The 20,089-nt window shown below is 39.7% G+C and overlaps 1 protein-coding gene across 2 annotated transcripts in view; it reads left to right on the forward strand.

Moving 5' to 3' along the window:
* Positions 1-19,831, forward strand: part of LOC104921557 (testis-expressed protein 2) — a 29,698-nt gene extending 9,867 nt beyond the window's left edge. Inside the window, exons 3-13 of one of the 2 annotated variants that reach the window (XM_019273897.2) lie at positions 4,481-6,041; positions 7,400-7,600; positions 7,890-8,214; positions 8,354-8,592; positions 8,789-8,956; positions 9,497-9,596; positions 14,356-14,482; positions 16,152-16,265; positions 16,589-16,798; positions 17,213-17,333; positions 17,726-19,831. In XM_019273897.2, the coding sequence (XP_019129442.1) occupies positions 4,506-6,041; positions 7,400-7,600; positions 7,890-8,214; positions 8,354-8,592; positions 8,789-8,956; positions 9,497-9,596; positions 14,356-14,482; positions 16,152-16,265; positions 16,589-16,798; positions 17,213-17,333; positions 17,726-17,875 (3,291 nt within the window). In that variant the 5' untranslated portion in view covers positions 4,481-4,505 and the 3' untranslated portion in view covers positions 17,876-19,831. The remainder of the gene's footprint in view (positions 1-4,480; positions 6,042-7,399; positions 7,601-7,889; positions 8,215-8,353; positions 8,593-8,788; positions 8,957-9,496; positions 9,597-14,355; positions 14,483-16,151; positions 16,266-16,588; positions 16,799-17,212; positions 17,334-17,725) is intronic. The other variant, XM_019273898.2, reaches the window with a different exon arrangement.
* The last annotated feature ends 258 nt before the right edge of the window (positions 19,832-20,089 follow it).

A 20,089-nucleotide genomic window follows, 5' to 3' on the forward strand; every position in this document is an offset into this window, starting at 1 on the left:
TCAGAAAGTTGTCTTAGTTAAGTTGTTATAGATCATATTTAATGAAAGCAGGTCTCAAGTTAATTTTCTTCTGACTTGTTTGCCTGAATATTTAGAAGATATGAGTCCAGTATTCACTTCAGTGACAATGGTACAAAATCTGCGCTCATGTCTCTAGTCTCCTGAGGAGAAGAAGTGGCAAACCCCATGTGACACAGATACAGGAAATGACCCTTCAGTCCAAGTTCTCTCTTCTGAACTGACGATACTGAGAAAACAAGGAGTCAAGAGACAGTCAGTCTGATTTCAAAACAGCTCATTAGTTTCAGCATCACAGTTGGAAAGCGAAGTGGGACCGCCTCAGATCCTGTCTATTCTAAAAGCTCTGACCCAAAATCTAAACTGCAGTTTACGGTTTACAGACATTCTTTCACTAATAAGATGCTACATGCATCTGCATGCATATTTTCTACTCTTTATTACTAATGTGAGCTTTGAAGACTGCTAGCTAAAAAGGAAAACTACTGTAGAGTCTGACTGATTTTTAAGACCAGTAGAGGGTAAAAGTTCACTGATAACCAATATGGCGACAGATTTAGTGGAGTTTTTAACTGGAATGAAAATTGACTTTTCTGATTGTTTAAACTGTTTCCACTGTGTTTTCTGACTGCAAAAGTACTCAGAAGAATGCTTCTCTTATTTATATTCCTAAATATTAATAATTGAACAATTCTAGATGACATTGCCGAGAGATGCTTCTTCTCTATTACTCTGTCCTGCTTGCCACAGTATTTTTAAATCACTGTTGACTGTACTGGATAAACAAGTATGAAGCATATTGGATATCGTATATGCTGATACAATATGTCTACAATAGAATAATATCTGCTGATAATATTGGTCGGGCTCTCAGTGCTTGATTTTTAAAATACGTCGACTTTGCAAATGTTTTACAAGGAGGGAATGCAATACATATTAGTGAGCAACACACAATGTAATAACTGTTATTTGTTGACATGAAGCTATGTGACGGTTCACATACATTTGAACTGTTCCCATTGTCATATTCTTTTTTTCTTATGCTGAAAATTATGCTGTATCGTGTTTTAAAGTACATTTGAATGCATCATAGATTAAATATAAAGATTTAGCTCATGCTTTCAGACATTAGACTAATCTATTTTAGGCCACTCTGCATTTCTTCAATCCACTTTGTCAAAATAGATTTTATATTAAATGACAGTTTTTAATTACAACTCCTGTCTTCTCACCTCACCAGCGAGCCCTTCTCCAGTTCATGAATGTTGTCAGTGTGTGTAATAGCTCTGCGAGCCTCTTCTCATTATCAGTGTGGGCGGCTCGATACAGAAGAAGTGAGCTGTGAACATGTCTCTAATGAGTGCAAAACATTAGGGTTAATGAGGCTGGCCTGTTTCTGTAATTGGCTTCATCAGCATCAATGGCAAGATTTCATTCTGCACTGTCTGGTTAGTCTATCCGCTGGTTCAGGGAAGGCCCTGGGGACATAAGATAAACAGGGACCCCATTGTCAGAGTGTACATATACACACTTGGGTGCCAAATGCATAAACATGCAGATATATATGCCCGGTCTTTTGCTCTGTTTGTTTGTTCCATTTCCATAGTTTTAAATTGAGGAATTGAATTTGTTTCCAGACCACACAAACACATACATACTTCCCCACTTTATCACCAGTCCTAATGTGCTGTTAGCAAATACTGCCAGGTCCTTTTGAGTCTTGTATGTTAAAATGAAATCCATGTCCAACTGGCGATCCACTAGAATGGCCTCATTGTGTTGCTGCTGACTGAAGGCTGGCTAGCTAGGGACAGAGGTGGCTGGCAGACTGCCTGGCTGGGTAACAAGCTCACTCGTGACCCATGTGACAATGAGTGGCCAAGTTGAGCCCGTATAGTGAGCCAGCATGGTCTCATGCCACCTCTGTTGTCCAGACAAGGCACAAGGATGCCATTGCCAGAATGTCAACAAGACATTACCATAATTGTATTTTCACTACCAGAGGATGTCACATAGATGTAAATAAAGACAGTTTGATAAGGTTGTGTTGCCAGATAGATACTGTACGTCCTGTCTTTTTCCCTACAGCAGACTAAATTCATAGCTGTAGATGTCATGCGTCTTACCACCTAAAAATGGCATTTGACACAGCTAGAAGTTTATTCTACAAACTTGAGACGCAATTATCTAAAAGAGTACTCTGTACACTGATTTAGACTTGATTTAGACTCCTATGACACTGTTTGACACACGATGGACAGTTCATCAAAGTCCATGTAGCACAGAGATGTCATCTTTTTTTTTGTTGAATACATTCTGCTTCCTTGTCAAACTCTGACACTTCATTACCGGCAGTGACATCATTTGAGATAATTTATTTTATTTTCCTCCTATATTATGAGGTAGTACTTCCCAAGATCTATAAACAGACTTTGATGTGAAGAGTTTGCCTATAATTAATGACCTTTTCCTTATAAGTTCAAATTGTATCTATCTGCCTGGCTATTTCATTAATGTAGCCTTCAATTAATAGCTTGCATTGTTTTCTTCCACCCACACAAATGCATCTGAAATCACTGTTAGTCAGCCATTCAGAGTACTCCAGGCGTCTTTTTGTGGCATCATTATGTAATGTTACATCATTCTAACCTCAGCTTGTTATCTGGACTTTGGCTGATGTCTGTTGTCTCTGGAAATCTGCCCTTAAAGGCTGCGTTGCAACACAATTTTTAATACATGTCACACAGTGTGATTAAGTTAAATACCTGTCGAGACTGTGGAAACAATGTTTTTGGCAAAGGTTTAAACTAGGAGTCATAATCTCAAGACAAGTAAGTAATATGAAAAAGCTAGAGCAGGCAACAAATGCTATGCCTCTCACACTTCTCAAGATTATTAATACCTCTGTAAAGTCTTTCTTGTGCAAATGTCAAGTATGAGGTTTGTTTTCAAAAGGCACCTGCAACATTCATATGCCTACCAAGTCTTGATTCTTGTTTTAGCCTAGCTATGTTTGTTTTTCATCGCTCCTCATTGATTTGGCTGAATATTTTAGCAGTTTGTGGTAGATATGCAAATGTGTCAGCAGGTGGTGAGTGGGATTGGGGGTTCTAATAACTAGCTGTGTGTGTGTGTGTGTGTGTGTGTGTGTGTGTGTGTGTGTGTTTGAGATCTTAGATGCCTGATTGCTGCTGCCGTCTGACGCAACCAATTGGGTTGAGAGATACAAAGCTGCATTTGTCAGCACCTACACAGGCACACATGCAAATATACATTTTTGTCTTGAAATAGCATAAGTAACATAATACTGCTGTTGGCCTTCTTAGATAGAATAGATTAGTGACATCAAAAGATTTTGAGATCATACCATCATCTTCATCTTTTTGTTGGATGTTTTTAACCTTTTTCCCAAAGAGGGAACGCCAAATTCAGTGCACTTAAGTCCTTTTGTCACTATCAGAGAGCTTTCCATAAAATGCATGGTGTTGCCAGTAGAGCCGGACCATTGTACCAGTTGTCTAATATTTGCCATTTGCCCATCACAGATATATCTGTCTCAGCTTATATGTTCCATTATATGCACCAATATACAAACTGTTTTTTAACAGTCAGTGAACTGTTAAAAGTGAACTGTGAACAAACTGTGACAAGCAGCACAGAGTAAGAGAGAAAAAGCAGCTCTCAGCAGTGGAACTAGAATTGGTTGACAATGTATATGTTAAATTAAAATATTGAACTTATTTATTCTTTAATAAAGTGATTTTTAATGAATTAAAATTCATGCCATGTAAAAGCAAAAAAAAAAAATAGATTGTTTCCTGTACATACATTTGTATATACATATACACAATTTACATATTCATTCATTCATTCATTCATTCATTCATTCATTTATGCATACATACATACATACATACATACATACATACATACATACATACATACATACATACATACATAGAACAGATCTGTTTTCATTCAGTCTAAAAAATCACTATACCAGCTGCCACATCAGTAAGCTGTGAATTTTACCCCGCTAAAATCCCATGTCTGGCTTCTCCCGTGGGAACCCTACAAAACCTGTTTATTGTCAGATCATAAACTTCTGAGTTTTAGGATAGTAGAGTCAGTATTGTTTCCAGATACTGAGTAAATGTTGAACCACTTTATCAATTAATAAAAATATATTTAGAAAAAATTCCAGTATATCCCGTGTCTGTTTTGTCAGACCAACAGGCCAAAATGCAAATTAATACTACTCGTCATATGTGATGGAGAACAGAAGAAAAACCTCATATTTGAGGTCCTGGAACCAATGAATATGAAAAGATTATTTGATTAACAAAATACTTACTGATTATTTGTTGTTGCTGATTTTTTTATTTCTTTTAACTGACCAATAGATGAATTGATTTTTTCATTCCAACTCTAATTTAGTGTCATCTCTTTTCCTTCTTTGCAGACTGCGACTCAGTGGGAGTACTGCAATGACTAGCCAGCCTCCTAGCCATGCAGAGAGTGCTCACTCCACAAAAAAACAGCCACCTGCTGTGTCCCCCAAGCTCCATGTCCAGCGATCGCCATCAAAGGAGACCATCACCATCCACTTCTCAGCTCTTGGGAAGGAAGAAGAGGAGGAGGAGGAGGAGGAAGAGCTTTACATGACAAATGTCTCCACTACCTCAGCTGCTCAGGATGATTCAAACATTGTGACAGCCTTAGAAGCATGTGAGGAGATGTTCGAACAGCTGCCAGCAGACTCTGCAGCTGAGGTTCCTGTCATTCCTGAATCCTCCAGACTTTCTCCACTTTCTAGACGTCACACTAACAGTTCTCCCACACAGACTCTATCATCACGTGTTGCTGAGCCAAAAGGCTCAACTTCCTCTCCTACTAAATCTTTGAGCTTTCCCTCAAGTGACAAACCCTTCCTTAGCTTAGTGAAGTCTCTCTCCTCTGACATTGAGTCCCGTGATGGGATCCCCTCTGTTCCTGTACCTACAGTAAGGCATAGGCACCTGATGAAAACTCTAGTCAAATCGTTATCTTCAGATACATCTCAAGACTCATCCTCTTCCTCCTCCTCCTTCACACCCTACCGTCTTCCAGAACCCCGCCTTAACCTGCAGCTCTTCAAGCAGTTCACACAATCCCGGATGCCGTCTGCTACCGCGTCGTCAGCCAGTGATTCTAAAACCGCCCCTTCTTCTCCGTTAACCTCACCAGATAATCGCAGCTTCTTCAAAGTCGCAGAAGTTGAAGCAAAAATTGAAGACACTAAGCGCCGTCTCTCTGAGGTCATTTCCGAACCACTCCAACTGCTGAGTAAAATCATGGATGAAAAGAGTGGCAGCATTTACCGCCCCAAGCCCCTCTCCGCCAGTGCCACAGAACTCTCCAACATTGCTGCTATCAATGGTCACTTGGAGAGCAACAACAATTACTGCATCAAGGAGGAAGAAGGAGGTGATTGGGAGGCTGAGAGCCCCAACAGCGGGGCTTCTGGTGAATCACCTGTTCCCCTTTCCATTGACACTAAAAGCCCCAACAAGTCATCTTTACTTTCCCTGTCACTGGACAAATGCTCTATGTCTGCTCTTGTTAAACAAGAGGATGAGGATTATTGTATCCTGTACAGCGAGGACTTTGAGACGTGTACTGACACAGAAGGTGATGGTGGGGATAGAACTGATGATACCGGAACAGGGAGTCATACTAAAGTGCCACTAAGTGGTAGTACAGAACCATGCAGTGAAGATGAATCCGAAAGTATTGAGCCAGCGCCTAGTGTTCCACACTATACTCTGATCATCCTTACTCTACTGGTCTATGGGTATTTTGTATTACCTCTGCCCGATTACGTAGGAGGGATGCTATTTGGGATTGGACTGGGGTTCCTTTTAGCCATTGGGGTTGTATGGCTGACGGGACCAAAACCTTCCGGCAGTAGTTTTAGACATTCCAGACACAGGAAGCTGTGGAATCTGACCAAGTTGGACATTAAGGAACCAGAAATTTATAAGGTTAGTGAATATTTCAAGACCATTTTTTTTAACTTAACCACACGGTATGACCTAGAGCATAGATATACAAGAGCTTGCCATCCAATCAAAAAATGCAGTTGTTACAGAAATCTCCAAATGTCACAAGTTTTTGATACCAAAATGGTATTTTGTGTCTTAATGTTGTATTTTTAATGGGTGTTTTGAACATTTTTATCAGTTTTCGAGTGATCAGAAATCATTAGTTTGCACCAATTCTGTGAAACAAATCAGCCAATCCCAAAATAGTTGCAACAACATAATTAATTACATGATTACATGTTATAGTGTTTTCATAATGTACACTGAATAAGTGCCTAAATTAAACAGTGTTTATTACATCTTTATGACTAGAAAATCTTGATACACAATTCTGAGCTGTGTCTCTTCTTCAGGATTCCAGCTTTCAGATGATGTATACCACTTCTGTGTTGATCTGCTGTTTATTATAAGATAAAAAAAAAAAATAAATGTATATGTTTATTAAGCTGATTGGAGTGGATGAGGTTAAATAATCTTGCTGGTTCTGAATATATAAGTCAGTTCAGCACTGAAACAATAATTTTAACAGCATTACATAAGAGATTATAATATGATACATGATATTTATACATCCATCAGTTTATCCATTTGTCTTGTGTAAGATATCATAGTGGGCTAGAGCTTACCCCAGCACTCAGTGGACAAGAAGTGGAGCACACCCTGGACAGGTCACCAGTCCATCACAGCAAATGTTATTCATTAATCTTACATACCAGAGATTTCTGATGTTTTGTTTAAACTATGAAAACAGTCAAATACAAAAAAAGAATGCTGTGATTAAAGGCAAACATGCAGTTTAAGATGCATATTTCTATGACAGTTTTTGCATTGAAGTGACAATGCCGTAAATAAACTAAATACGGATCCTGGGCTAAATTTAGCCAGAGGAACTTCAAAGTCTTCCACAGAAGGGAAAAAGACAGCAAACTGTCTGTCTCCACATGAAAAGACAGTGGTCAAAAGATACTCTCTTATTAGCATGAAGTTCGTAGATACGTAACCTTTTCTGTCACAATAGAAACATGATTTGTCCACTGTGTGGAGATATTTACAGTGTCCTGATTTTCCAGGCACAGTTTTGGATTGTTATCCTCTCTGTGTTTGTGGTTCAGAAGCATTTTTCTCTCTTTAGATGCTGAAAAGTGCTCAAAACACATTCAAAATGAATCATTTAAAGACCAACAAATACATACAGGAAAACATACTAATCTTAATCTCATATTGAAACTGATCTCAAATATGAACTCAGTCCTTGAATGGCATCTGTGTTATGTAAAATAGTTATGTTTTACTTCCAGGGCTGGATGAATGAGATCTCAAACTATGACCCAGAGACGTACCACGCCACACTGACACACTCTGTGTATGTACGGGTGGAGGGCTCTATCATTCGTCTGTCTAAGCCCAACCACAACATCGCCCGCCGTGCTACACACAACGAACCAAAACCCGATGTGACTTACATCAGCCAGAAGATCTATGACCTCACCAACAGCAAAGTATGTTGTTAGTATACTTTAAAAAATGTTGAATTGTTGAAAATTGTTTCTCTAATCTTCCTGCAACTTGGTGAATGGCCAGCTGTAGTTACCTATGAAACAGTTGAGTCTTGTCAGGCATAACACAAGTACCTTTTATAAATACTTTGTATCACATGTTGTCCAATAAACAATGTCACATTTTAACATAATGACACTACACATGGACATTGTCCTCTGTGTTTTCAAATAGTCTTTAAAAAGGTATGAAATTGAAACCCAGCTTTGTGTCTTCATAATCCTCCCACAGGTATATTTAGTTCCTCATGGCCTAGCCAGGAAGCGTTTATGGAACAAGAAATACCCCATCTGCATTGAACTTGGAAAACAGGATGATTTCATGTCAAAGACCGAGGGTGACAGGTGGGAGGCCAGCGAGAGCTCCAGCACAAAGGACAGGGGAGAGGGGACAGGAGGAGCACAGGAGAGGAGGTCATCTTCCAGCAGAGACCTGACCCTCTACCTGTTTGGGAGGACTGGGAGGGAGAAGGAGGCGTGGTTCCAGAGGTTTTTGTCAGCCTCCAAGCTCAAGGTGGACTCAAAGAAAGCTTCAAGTGTTGCGGTGACTAAGAGTGGTGAGGACAGCTGATGTTTGTGTCCTAAAGATATTAGCCCTCTTCTGCATCTTTTTTCAAGGCTAAAATGTAAACAGCAAAAACCCTGGGTGCATCATCTAATTCCTCACCATGCTCTGATGTTTACTGTGGCCCACAGCTCTGAACTCTCACAGTCGCAGAAGCAGCCGCAGCAGTCTGGATGAGACACTGGCATCTCAGCCCAGGTCAAAGGACTCCTTGGCCTCCGCAACAACAGCAGGCAATGCCAAATCCAAGCCGCTATTGGACTACAGTGTATACATGGCCTCCATACTGCCAAAACAGGCGTCAGTCAGCCCTAAGGCTGCCAGTCCTACTCTCCAGAGTCCTCAGAGCAGCCCTGGGGCTGATAAGAAGGTAGCACACAATCTTGTATTTTAAGCTGCAACTCAGGCTGTGTAATTACAAACAATAACAAGTAGCCGATGCTGCAGCTTGTCTCTTTGTAAAGATATAGAGGTTGAATAAGTTGTAATGTAGGGGGTGAACAGAGATATCAGATTCATATTCTTTCCTCCTAATGTTTGTGTTCTCTTGCCTGCTCCGTCTTTAGCTTCAGAGCACCACTTCAGCTCAAGCGCAGCCCAGTGGGGAGGAGGAAGATGATACTGTTAGCTGGGTAAATGCAGCTCTAGGCCGAGTCGTCTGGGACTTCCTGAGTGAGCCCCACTGGGCTGAACTAGTCTCCAAGAAGATTCAGATGAAGCTCAGCAAGATACGGGTGAGTGGAACAAGGCCTCCTAATAGCCTTTTACTCTATGAGCGGTTGAAATTCAAACAGCTGGACAAGAAAGAAACTTCAAGTAAAGAGTAGAGATGCACAGCTTTTTAAAGGCCCCAGCAGCTCCACACTAGGTTAGAAGCAGAAGACCACTTCATCGTCTTTATCCTCCTGTTTCTTTCTGATCTCCCACAAAACCTATTCTGCTTGATCATATAATGTGCTTTGGTCTGTGTGACTGTAGGTAACAGTGTAGTCTCAGTATAGTGGTGGAAAAAGATTGAGCACAGTCCAGTTCACAAGGGACTGACACGTAATAAGATGTGGTGTCGGGCAAACGGTGTCATCCATGCCTAAGTGTGTATTTACACAAGCCTTTGAGTCTTTGAAAGATATACAGTTTTTGTTGTTTTTCAGTCAGTTATGTCATAATCTACAAGTGAATTATTCATTGTTTTTCAGTCAGTTATGTCATAATCTACAAGTGAATTATTCACAGACAATGTGCTTAGCTCAGTTGTATGCTTTTGTCTTTTTCAGTTGCCTTACTTCATGAATGAGCTAACCCTGACAGAACTGGACATGGGCTCAGCCACTCCCAGAATCCTTGGGGCATCTAAACCCTCCATTGACTACCAAGGTAAGAGAGAAATCCGTTTTATAATCAACACACACAAACACACACCCTTAGTGGTTTCTGTAAAGAGACACTGGCATGTCTGGCCGGTAACACTAGCTGTGTGGTACGTAGAGCTCTATGCTTTATATTATGGGATGTCTCATTGTGAAGTATTTGCTTATCCACAGAGCACATTTGAGTGTTTGAAAGAACAATACTCTTGCCCTGATCTCCTGTTGGTCAGTTAGCTAAGTTCATATTAGAGATAAGAAAGACAAGCAGGTAGTAATACAGGCTAGTTTTTTCAGGTGTATCAGGATATGTTTTGCTACAGAGTTGACACACATTAAGTAGTTAAAGTGTTGTTTTCCCACAAGAAATGTGTCAGTGGAGGTGTTAAGTCCACACCCTGCCCCACATACCTCAAAAAGAACTAGCTAGAAAAGGTGTTCCCATCTTGGATGTTGAATTTTACACTAAAACAAAATTTAATCAAGTTTCTTTGAACATTTTGGAACTGTTCTCAGGGCCACAGTGCTCCCTCTTGGCATTTACTGGCTCATTAAAGGAAGTACAATTTCACATGTGACACATCCCGGGTCAGATCCCTAGATGACTGTTTACACCACGATATTGTAAAGTAAAAGTAAAAAGTGACAACTTTTGATAAATTATCTGAACATACCATGTACACTACATCAGGGGTGAAATCAGGGACTTGAAGTATCCTTGGACAAGTTATAAAGTGGTTTGGATAGAATCAGCATGACATCTGTATTAACTGTGTCTCGCCTCTCTCAAAGTTTATCAAAATAACAAGGAATGTAATGTCGGAGAAGAAGAAAAAGAAGAGCCAACAAAACACTATCTAAATAATATAAAGCAATGGTCATCTACATTTGGTAACTATGCTAACTCCAATAATCACAGAGGTGTGGTCATTTGCTGCAGGTTTAAATTTTTACTGGTGTCTTGATGTACAGTATGTTGTTAGATCACTCAATCTCCATCACTCTATGCCACACGCATATGGAGTTGCATTTGTTATGCTCTTGCACACACATGAATTTGAACTCAAGTGTGTACAAACTAACACAGAAAAACGTGTTTTATCAATCTTAAAACTCTGACATATAAATGATACATGCATGCACAAGTGCAGTCCCACGAGCACGGGACTAATTAAACGCAACAGAAAGTAGCTAATTAATTGAACGTACAGTGTATGTGCAGTAAACAAGGCAAAGCTTCTTAAAAGCAAGAATCATGCCACATTTCACAATTTCCATCACTTGGCGCACAGACTGCTTCAGTGTCGTGCTCAGAGGTGTAAACAAAGAGTTGAACTAGCTTGATTGCAAACAAGAACAACGAATGAGTATACAGATCAATATGCATTTAATTTCACTATGTATTTACTCAGTACTCATATCAAAAACTGACAGCTTTTACTGTCTTTCACAAAGTCAGATGTCAAATGGGGTGAATACTATTGCAATCCACTGAATCATGACTGGTCACTGCTCCCATTCTTTGTCCAGTCTTCTCACTGGGACGAATAAAATCACAGCACCGTGTGTGTGTCTAGATGACTCTGACACATTCTCCTTCCGAAAAACTCTCAAGTGAAAAACGCCACCCGGACTGAGATTGTGGTTACAATATTAATCACCATGAATCTCTGACAACCAGTTAGAATGCTGATAACAGTAGCACCGAGCTGTAAGGTCACATCATCATTTTGGTTACTGGAAAGCCATTAGATACATTTTTGATTACAGCAATGGTCAAGCCAAAAATATCAGGCCCAAAAAGTCAGCAATAGTAAAACTATAGCCAATAGAAACAATAACTGCTTCATTCAGTAAGCCCTTGCAAACGGAGGTTAAGTGTTCATCACACTGGAGTGCAACATGCACTTACACCCACTCAGCTTGACAGGCAGTGGCGTCCTCGAGGTTGGAGAGATGTGTTTGTTACTTGTAGGTCCTCGGCTGGCTAAATAAAGTACCTTTCCCTTTCCCCTCCAGCTGCTGCCAGACTGTCTGACTAACAGTAGCACTGTTCAGAGTTCAGGAGGGTGTTGTTGTTTACCGAATAGTTGTACGAGTTACAAAACGGATTGTGTCGTGTACTCTATGCTTGGAAACCCTTCATAACCTGAAGCTTTGTTTTTACAAGTGTAATAGAATTTGATTGGTTAGTGAGGTTTTAGCTGAGTATAATAGAGCCAGGCTCTAAGCACTTTAGCACGACTTACGGTTATCTGTGGATCGGATCAATCGAAGCTTAGCTCTGTGAGGTCTTTGTAAGGGGCCGTAGATTTGCCTGCTGCAATTGCACAACCACGTTGGCTCAAGCAGAGATAAAGCATCAGCGCTGCTCAGCTAGCTGTGTTATAGTTTTGATCAGAATGAGCTTTGTACGCCATTTTATTCAGACATTCATCATCAGGTTTTCCATACTTATGTACCACATCGAGACATCAGTTGTCTCTTCTTCTGCACAGTCTTCAGCGTCTTCCCAGTTTTCTCTTCCTCTTTCATTCCCTTTCATTTCATCTTCCTCTTTGACTCCTTCAATCCTTACTCACTCACACTCTCTCTCTCTCTCTCTCTCTCTCTCTCTCTCTCTCTAGTGTCAGTGTCTCTCTTCCTCCCTCCTGCGCCGTGAGTCACTTGCCGCCTCACTTTTATCACTGCAGCACCCGCATAACCCTATAATCAGAGCAAGAATTGATTGCATCTCCGACTGAGACGGCATTTATTGAAACAGTTCCAGGCGAAATGCATCTCAGCAGCCACTCCGAGCTAAACTGTTGTACATAGGCCATCATTTTGTTGAAGTTGTGGACATGACGTCAGCTTGGGTTGCACTTTGATGCAGAAACCTTAATACGTCGCCAAATGTTTTGCATCTTGCATGTGAATTGATCAATCTAAAACGGCCTCATAAACGTGCCTCATTTCTAGGAAAAAGGAAAGCGGTCAATCCCCCAAAATAAGACTATCCACGTGTCTTTTGTTTGTTTCCTTTTTCTGCAGAATGTTTGATTTTTACGTTTCTTTTTACACAAGGAAGTAGTCAAAAAACTTTACATGGAAATGTTATGTTTGGTTTTTCCACTTGTGTTTGTAGCTTATCCTCGAGGCATCTCAAGTTCTCCCTTTGCCTTGTCTCACCCCCGTCCTTCCTGGAACAAGCATGCTGAGTGCAATGGATCGATGAACCTCTCCAGCTGTGTGTGTGTGTGCATATCTCTACAAGGAATTGTTTCTCCATTTGTGTCCATGAACATTTGTTTTTACATACACTCCTGCCTCATCCATTTCTGGCTACGTGCATGCTGTCACACTGCACGTATAAAGGAATTTCTCTTCTCACGATATTTGCAACACACACTCCCAACTCTTCACCACACGGCTTCACCCCAATTAAGGAAGCACTGCCTTGGTACAGCAGCTTGCACTGAGGATCTTCTCTCCTCTCCACAAACTAACAAACCTCATCCGAGCCAGACACAGTCTAATTATCCACCACACCTCAGCCCAGGCAGGTAGAGCAAAGCCCACAGGTTTCAGCAAACTCAGATTGTTCAGCATGTGTTTCACTTTGACTGCCTAACAAACTGATTTTACTTCACGTTTTCTCAAACCATCTTTGACTTTCTAACCATCTGTTCTTACTTTTTTTCGACTTTCATTTCTCTCCCACTTTGTTTTTCTCTGACTTGCTTTCACTCGCTGATTATTTTTCTGTCGCACACTGGACTTGCATTATCACATCATTTAGCACAACCAGCTTATGCTCAGGACCAACACAGCAGTGAGGAGGGTCTCAGTGATGTCTGTGCTCATGTTTGCCTTCCCATACTACAAGTCTAATTATGAAGACTCTTGTAGCTGTGCACCCAATGGCTTCATTCATTTGTATGCCTTTTACAGTCGTAGTTGTAGCAAAGTGCAAGGTGTTTCGGTTTTTTCTTTCCTGTGTCATTCTGTTGTTCTCTGCTGCCTCCCAGTGTTGTAAAGAGAAACTGGACCTAATTTATGGTCATACACAAGAACATGTGATCCTGTGTGAATAGCATGCCCCATGCAAGTCAGGCTTTCAACTGAGCCTTTTGAGGAGTTTGTACTTAGATTACAGCAGGTTTGGCAGAGCAGACTTAAAAAGGAATAGTGAGAGAGAGGGAGAGCCCTGTTTATGCAGCCAGTCCCCCCTGCTGATATCAAACGGGGGGCTAGAGGGGAAGATTGCGTCTCCCCCCCCCCACACACAACTATTTCTCTTCTGTTCAAAGGAACTTGTGATCTTTCCTTCTCTCCCTCCCCTTTTCCTTCACCAAGTTTTTCACTGAGTCAAAGCAAGTCAAAGCGGAGAGATCAAGAAAACAAAATCTGTCGGGGTCCCCCCGCTTCTGTGATGCTCGGGGGGTGGGGGAGAGTGGTGCTACAGAAAGGACGAGACAGTGAGGGAAGAATATGAGAAGTGTGGAAACAAAGGAGTGAGATAAAGGCAGAGAAATATAGCAGGCAGGGAGAAGGACGATGGCCTGAAGTACTCTCTGTGTCTGTTTCTTTTAACTATCCATTGTATATATGGTCGGACAATACAATGATATTTAAGATAACATATTTATGAACCAGTGCTCATCATTGCTATGACAATGGAGTACCTGTTTTACTGCATATTTATCTTATATCTCCAAATTTTCAGTTTCACTTCCTACATGTTCTCTCAGATCAACATTTCTAATAACCACTGTGTTTCTCTGTAGGTCTGTGGTTTGACCTAGAAATCTCCTACAGTGGTTCCTTCCTGATGACCCTGGAAACAAAGATGAATCTCATTCGCCTGGGCAAGGAGGGAGAGAGTGTGCGCTTAGGGGAATTTGGCAAAGATGGGTAAGACAGTAAAATGGCATCATACACATTTTTAGAAATGTTTTTTCCCCACTACGCAACCTAAAAATCAGCACTGTTGTCAAGACTACCTAAGCCGAGACTAAGTCATAACCAAGAACACATTGTACACAGACAAGACTAGCTTTGCTGACTATCTTTACAGTGCTTCCTTTCTAAGTGCAGTTTCTAGGTCCCAGCCATCTCAGTAAGCGTTGCATGACAAAATTAACATACTTTCTTGTTGTTTTCCTGTGGGTACTGTTTTGCAGATTGCACCTTAAGTGGCACATTTTATTACAAATTAGTGAAGTTACTGGTTGCTTGTAAAGTAGGCAGTTTTACATTTAATCACTGTAATGGTGGTAGTAAATAATTCTTTGTCTGAAACTGAGACAGACAGTGTAAAAAATAATATAAATAAAATAAATAAATAACTAATACATTATTAAAAAAAAGAAATAAATATATATAAATATATATATATATTATATATATATATATATATATATATATATATATATATCTATATATATTATATATATATATATATATGCGTTTCTGATTCCGAGACCTTCAAACAGTACTACAAGACTTCTAAAATAATTTGAATCTTTGTCAGGTCCCACACTGTGTCTGGCTCGCACTCAGTGCTCTGTATCTTTGCTATATTTTATATCTTCTCCTTTCTTTTCTCTGCTCTCTGGATTCTGCCTTTTTGCGGCTGCTAATTGGATGTATTTCTGCTCTTGGTGAGTGCTGCTTGACTTAATAATGATTTCTCCTGCTTGCCTCTCATTCTCTACTTTTGTGCGTCTATAGTTTTGGGGGTTGGCTCATTTCATCTTACCACCCTGTGCTTCATCTCATCAATTATTAATTTCTTAGTGTGTTCAGCTCATCATTGTTTCTGGTTGTTTTTGCCTCCCCAAGTCCAATCTTAGCAATAGAGAGGAACAGAACATATTTCAGGGTAAAGATGGTAGAGATGCACGGATCAAACTTTCTAACCCAACAACAACATCTCAGTGTATGTTATTCTACTGAATAATACTGTGGCGCTAAAACTGAGTCACTGGCTAAATGAATGTAACTGATAGCTGACACACTGAGCTTTGTAATGACATTTACCATGAAACTGTACTGATACCCGATCCACTTAATATGGTCAGTGTCTGTGCCATTACCAATCCACCGTGTTGGATTGGTGCATCCATAAAATACAGTGTGCGTGTACTGTATGTACCTCTGAGGTCTAGACCGTTTGCCAGTAAAAGAGAAGTGAGCTTATTTCTGCCAGATCTCATAAACAAACAAGTTTAGATTCAGTTTCACACCAGACAACATCTGAAAGGTCACAATGGTAAGAACACTGCAGAAGACAGACTGAGAAGCAGTTTTGTTTTTTTAGGGTAACTTATTGAATTCTGTCTCAAAGCGATGATGTTTCCAGAGGTTTAGTGATGGTGTTCATGTGAGCAGTCATGCACACTCACTCACATCTCCCACCTCATTTGTGAATTTATCATTTTTGGATCACAGAATCATTTGCATGTGTTAGTGCATGCATGCAGGAGTGTGTGTGTGTGTGTGTGTGTGTGTGTGTGTGTGTGTGAGAGCGTTTGTCCTTGTGTATTCACTGTAACTCATGCGTTTGTTTATGTGTGTCCAGATACAGGCCACGGACTTACTGCCTGGCTGATAGTGATGAGGAGTCATCCAGCGCAGGCTCATCAGATGAAGAAGACTCCTCAGAGCTTTCAAATGACTCAGCTGGAGCAGAGGGGTGAGAATGAGTTTATATATATATATATTACCTGTGTTTAATTTAGAAAAGGATATAGTAATGCTTTGAGAAAAAGGTGGAGACAACAGTTTTTCATGTTGTGAGCATGGTAGGGAAGGCCTCACAGTGAAAACTATCTGCCAATAATATGTTGGCAGGCATGGCTAGGAATTCATTATTGAATCACTTCACTCTCCTGACAACATAATCCATTACTTGGTCAGATAAAATAAAATAAAAAATGATATTATTAGATGGAAGTACATCTAGACTAAGTTTGGTATGTGATTTAAACCCTAACACTCTTTTTTTATTGAATAAAGTTGGGCTGGAGGACATAAACCCAGCAAGATCATGCGCTTCGTGGACAAGATCACCAAATCCAAATACTTCCAGAAGGCCACGGAAACAGAGTTCATCAAAAAGAAGATGGAGGAAGTGTCTAACACACCCCTTCTGCTCACAGTGGAGTTGCAGGAGCTCCGAGGAACACTGGCTGTCAACATACCCCCTCCGCCCACTGACAGGATATGGTACGTGAAGGAAGTGTTGTTTTTCTTCTCTGTAAAGGGTGAAATGCTGTGCAAAATGAATGTCTGTCAGAGTGGCAAACAATTACATCTTTAGAAATGGCAAACTGTTGATAGTGACAGATGACCCGTAATTAGCCAGTTTCCTGTCTTGTGTCAGCAATAACTTACCTAAAAGGCACATACTGTTTCTAAATGTTGGATCATTCATGTGACAAATAAAGATAAAGATATCTGTACTTATTTATTCTACCCTGCAACTGCATGTTTTACATCAAATGTATCACTTTGTTCAATACATGACTGCCCTCTGCTGGTGGTGATAACACACTGCTTTGCTACATTGTGATGCCATTTGCCAATTTTAAATGGTGTGTTTAAGTAAATCATTGATGGTTTTAACCTTTCCTGTTGCAGGTATGGCTTTAGGACACCACCTCACCTGGAACTGAAGGCACGACCTAAACTGGGAGAAAGAGAAGTCACTCTGGCTCATGTTACAGACTGGATAGAGAAAAAACTGGACCAGGAATTCCAGGTATTGTATATAACATTTCTATTTTTTAGATTCTGTAATTGGAGACATGGTGCCTAGACACATTAAGGAAGTTTGTTGAAGCTGTTTCTTTTTTTTAAATTTAATGACAAACTGCATGAGACATGCATAATCAACGTAACACACTTAAAGACAGAAGACAAAGCTTAGGCTGACCTCACCATGTGTTCCTCTGCAGCAGTTCCATTGAATATAATTGCATTTCGTCCATAATTTTGCTGGTATGAGCGTGCCATCATACATCCAAAGGATAAATCATATTCAGTTCTTAATTCAACAATATTACAAGCTCAAAATGTCAAAAATGTGTCAAGAATACTAAAAATTGATAATGACCACTCACTGTTTATCTATCATTCTCTCTCCTCTTTTAGAAAATCTTTGTAATGCCAAACATGGATGATGTGTGGCTGACTATCATGCATTCTGCCATGGACCCACGCACAGCTGGCGGACCCTTAGTTTGCCCTGCAGTGGACCCAGAGCCTCCCCAGCCAGACAGGGACAGCACCAGCCAGCCATAAAGATTGTTTACAGTATTTCCTAGAGCTTATGATGTCTCAAAATGGGAACTGGAGCCAAAGTCAATAAGTCAGACTCTACTGTCATAGAAATACATTCCCGTAGTGAGTGGGTTTCTCACTTACCGTACAGGAGACAACCTGAATTTTAAAGGAATGAGGTAGAGTCACGCATGGAAACACTAAAGATAAACTGTTGCTTGCTGCTGTGTTCAGTAGTATTTATCTTGCCTGAAGAAAATTGTCTTTTGAAGGATTTATATGACGGTAAAGACCTATTGAATAGGTACTGATATGTGAAGAGATATGGCTCCGAATTGGGGTTGCTTTAAGTTAATGAGGCGAATATATGGGGGTATACAAAAACATAATGTCATATGATATCCTTTGATGTGAAAGCATTCACCAGATACCTTACAGACTGCAGATTACATGTTTCTGCTAAGGCTAGAGAGCGAGATGGAGTATGGTAGTAGCCCCTTTATTCTACAAACATTCTAACAGTAAGTGGAGATTTACAATATAATGTATGGTGATATTAGGGGTATTTCATATTGAATGGTTAGAGTGTGATGGAGAGTTGTCATTTCTGTTGTGGAGAAATAAAGTGTAAGCAGGTTTAAGAAGTGTACTGGAAAAATTCAGATACTTGATGTTAGGTTAATGTACTATAACATTAAACCTTAAAGTGGCTTTATGTCAGCAGTTTTTGATCAGGTGTTAACAGTTGACAGTATTCATTTGTGCTGTGACCACACCCTAAACACCTCCCTTCATTTGCCAAGATCTTTTTTTTTATGCCAATGATGCCCTTACCCATGTCTATATGGAAATAATTCTTAGGAGCAGACATGCATTATTTAGGAAAAGTGTCATTCACTATGTCTATTCCATACTAATGACAAATACACAACCCAATAAGTGCAATGATAGAAACGCTACATAGGCTATAGTACGATCTTGTATAGATATATAAAAATGTATGTCTAATGCGGAGTGCGAGGCCTCTAACACATCTGTTGAATGTATGTATGGATAGTATTTTGTTCCTATTGTTATTGTATGACAACAGTTTTTGCCCAGTCACATTTTGACCGTGGTATGCAAATTATTGCACAAATGCAAGTGAAGGTTTTCTTTTTGTTTTTTTCTTCTGATAAACACTATCTTATCTTGCATATCTTTTTTCTTTTTTTGTGTGTCATTCAATCGTTCGTTTATGGCGTACCAGGTGGTGTAACCTGTTTATCTATACATCATTTATACTTAACTGTGTTAATGTTTATAAAGATGAAGATGATGATATTGTTGGAAGTGAATTTAAATGACCAACTTTGATATATGACAGTGCTTTAAAAAGACTCGCCGCCATGCTGTATGTACACAATTGGATGAAGTCATGGTACGTACTGTACAGTAGAGCATCTATTGCCAAGAATGTAAAGCCTTATCCACAGTTTCCCTTTCAGAAAATACCTTTTTAACTGTGTCATGTTTCTAATTTTAACCAAAGTCCTTTTTGATTAGGCCTACAGTGCCAGATCTCTCTGCTTAAAGGTACACATCCTGTATTGATACAGTGTGGTGAGGTAATATTTACAATTGTGCTACAATATCTGCATTAACATTGTTTACAGGAGTTCTTCTTATTAGGATACTAAAGCACAGTAATATGAAATGGATTGTTTTCTGTATGATTGTCTTTCCCTTTATGCCTTGGTTCCTTGTTAAGTATTTGTTTTTGAATGACTACATGAGGTGGGTTATGGTTGTATTTTTTTGTGTACTTCTTTGGAATAAACAGAATGAAATGAGATTTTGAGGATATATGAAGATATGCCATGATTTGTATCTGTAAATTATTAATGACTTTTTAAAATTATCATCATTTTAAAGCCAAATTCAGTGATTATGTGTATCTGCCTTATTTATAGAGCAAAATAAATTTCTGTTGATGAAGGACTTCTCTTTTTTTTTTTTTTTTGCTTTATATTATGCATTCTGAATTCCTTCTGATTTGATTTGCTCCAGATTGTAACAAAGCCTTTTCTAGTGTGTTCAAAAGTAAGTATTCATTTGGCAACAGAATGGCGCCTTTCAGTGTTACGCTATTATGTAATATTGGACAATGTATTGATATAGTGCTAGGTAGTTAGGTATAACACAACACATATAATTTTGACATGAACAATAGGGTCAACACAGGTGTTTCCAATA

The sequence above is a fragment of the Larimichthys crocea genome, chromosome X (genome assembly GCF_000972845.2).
Source record: "Larimichthys crocea isolate SSNF chromosome X, L_crocea_2.0, whole genome shotgun sequence".
Taxonomy (NCBI): domain Eukaryota; kingdom Metazoa; phylum Chordata; class Actinopteri; family Sciaenidae; genus Larimichthys; species Larimichthys crocea.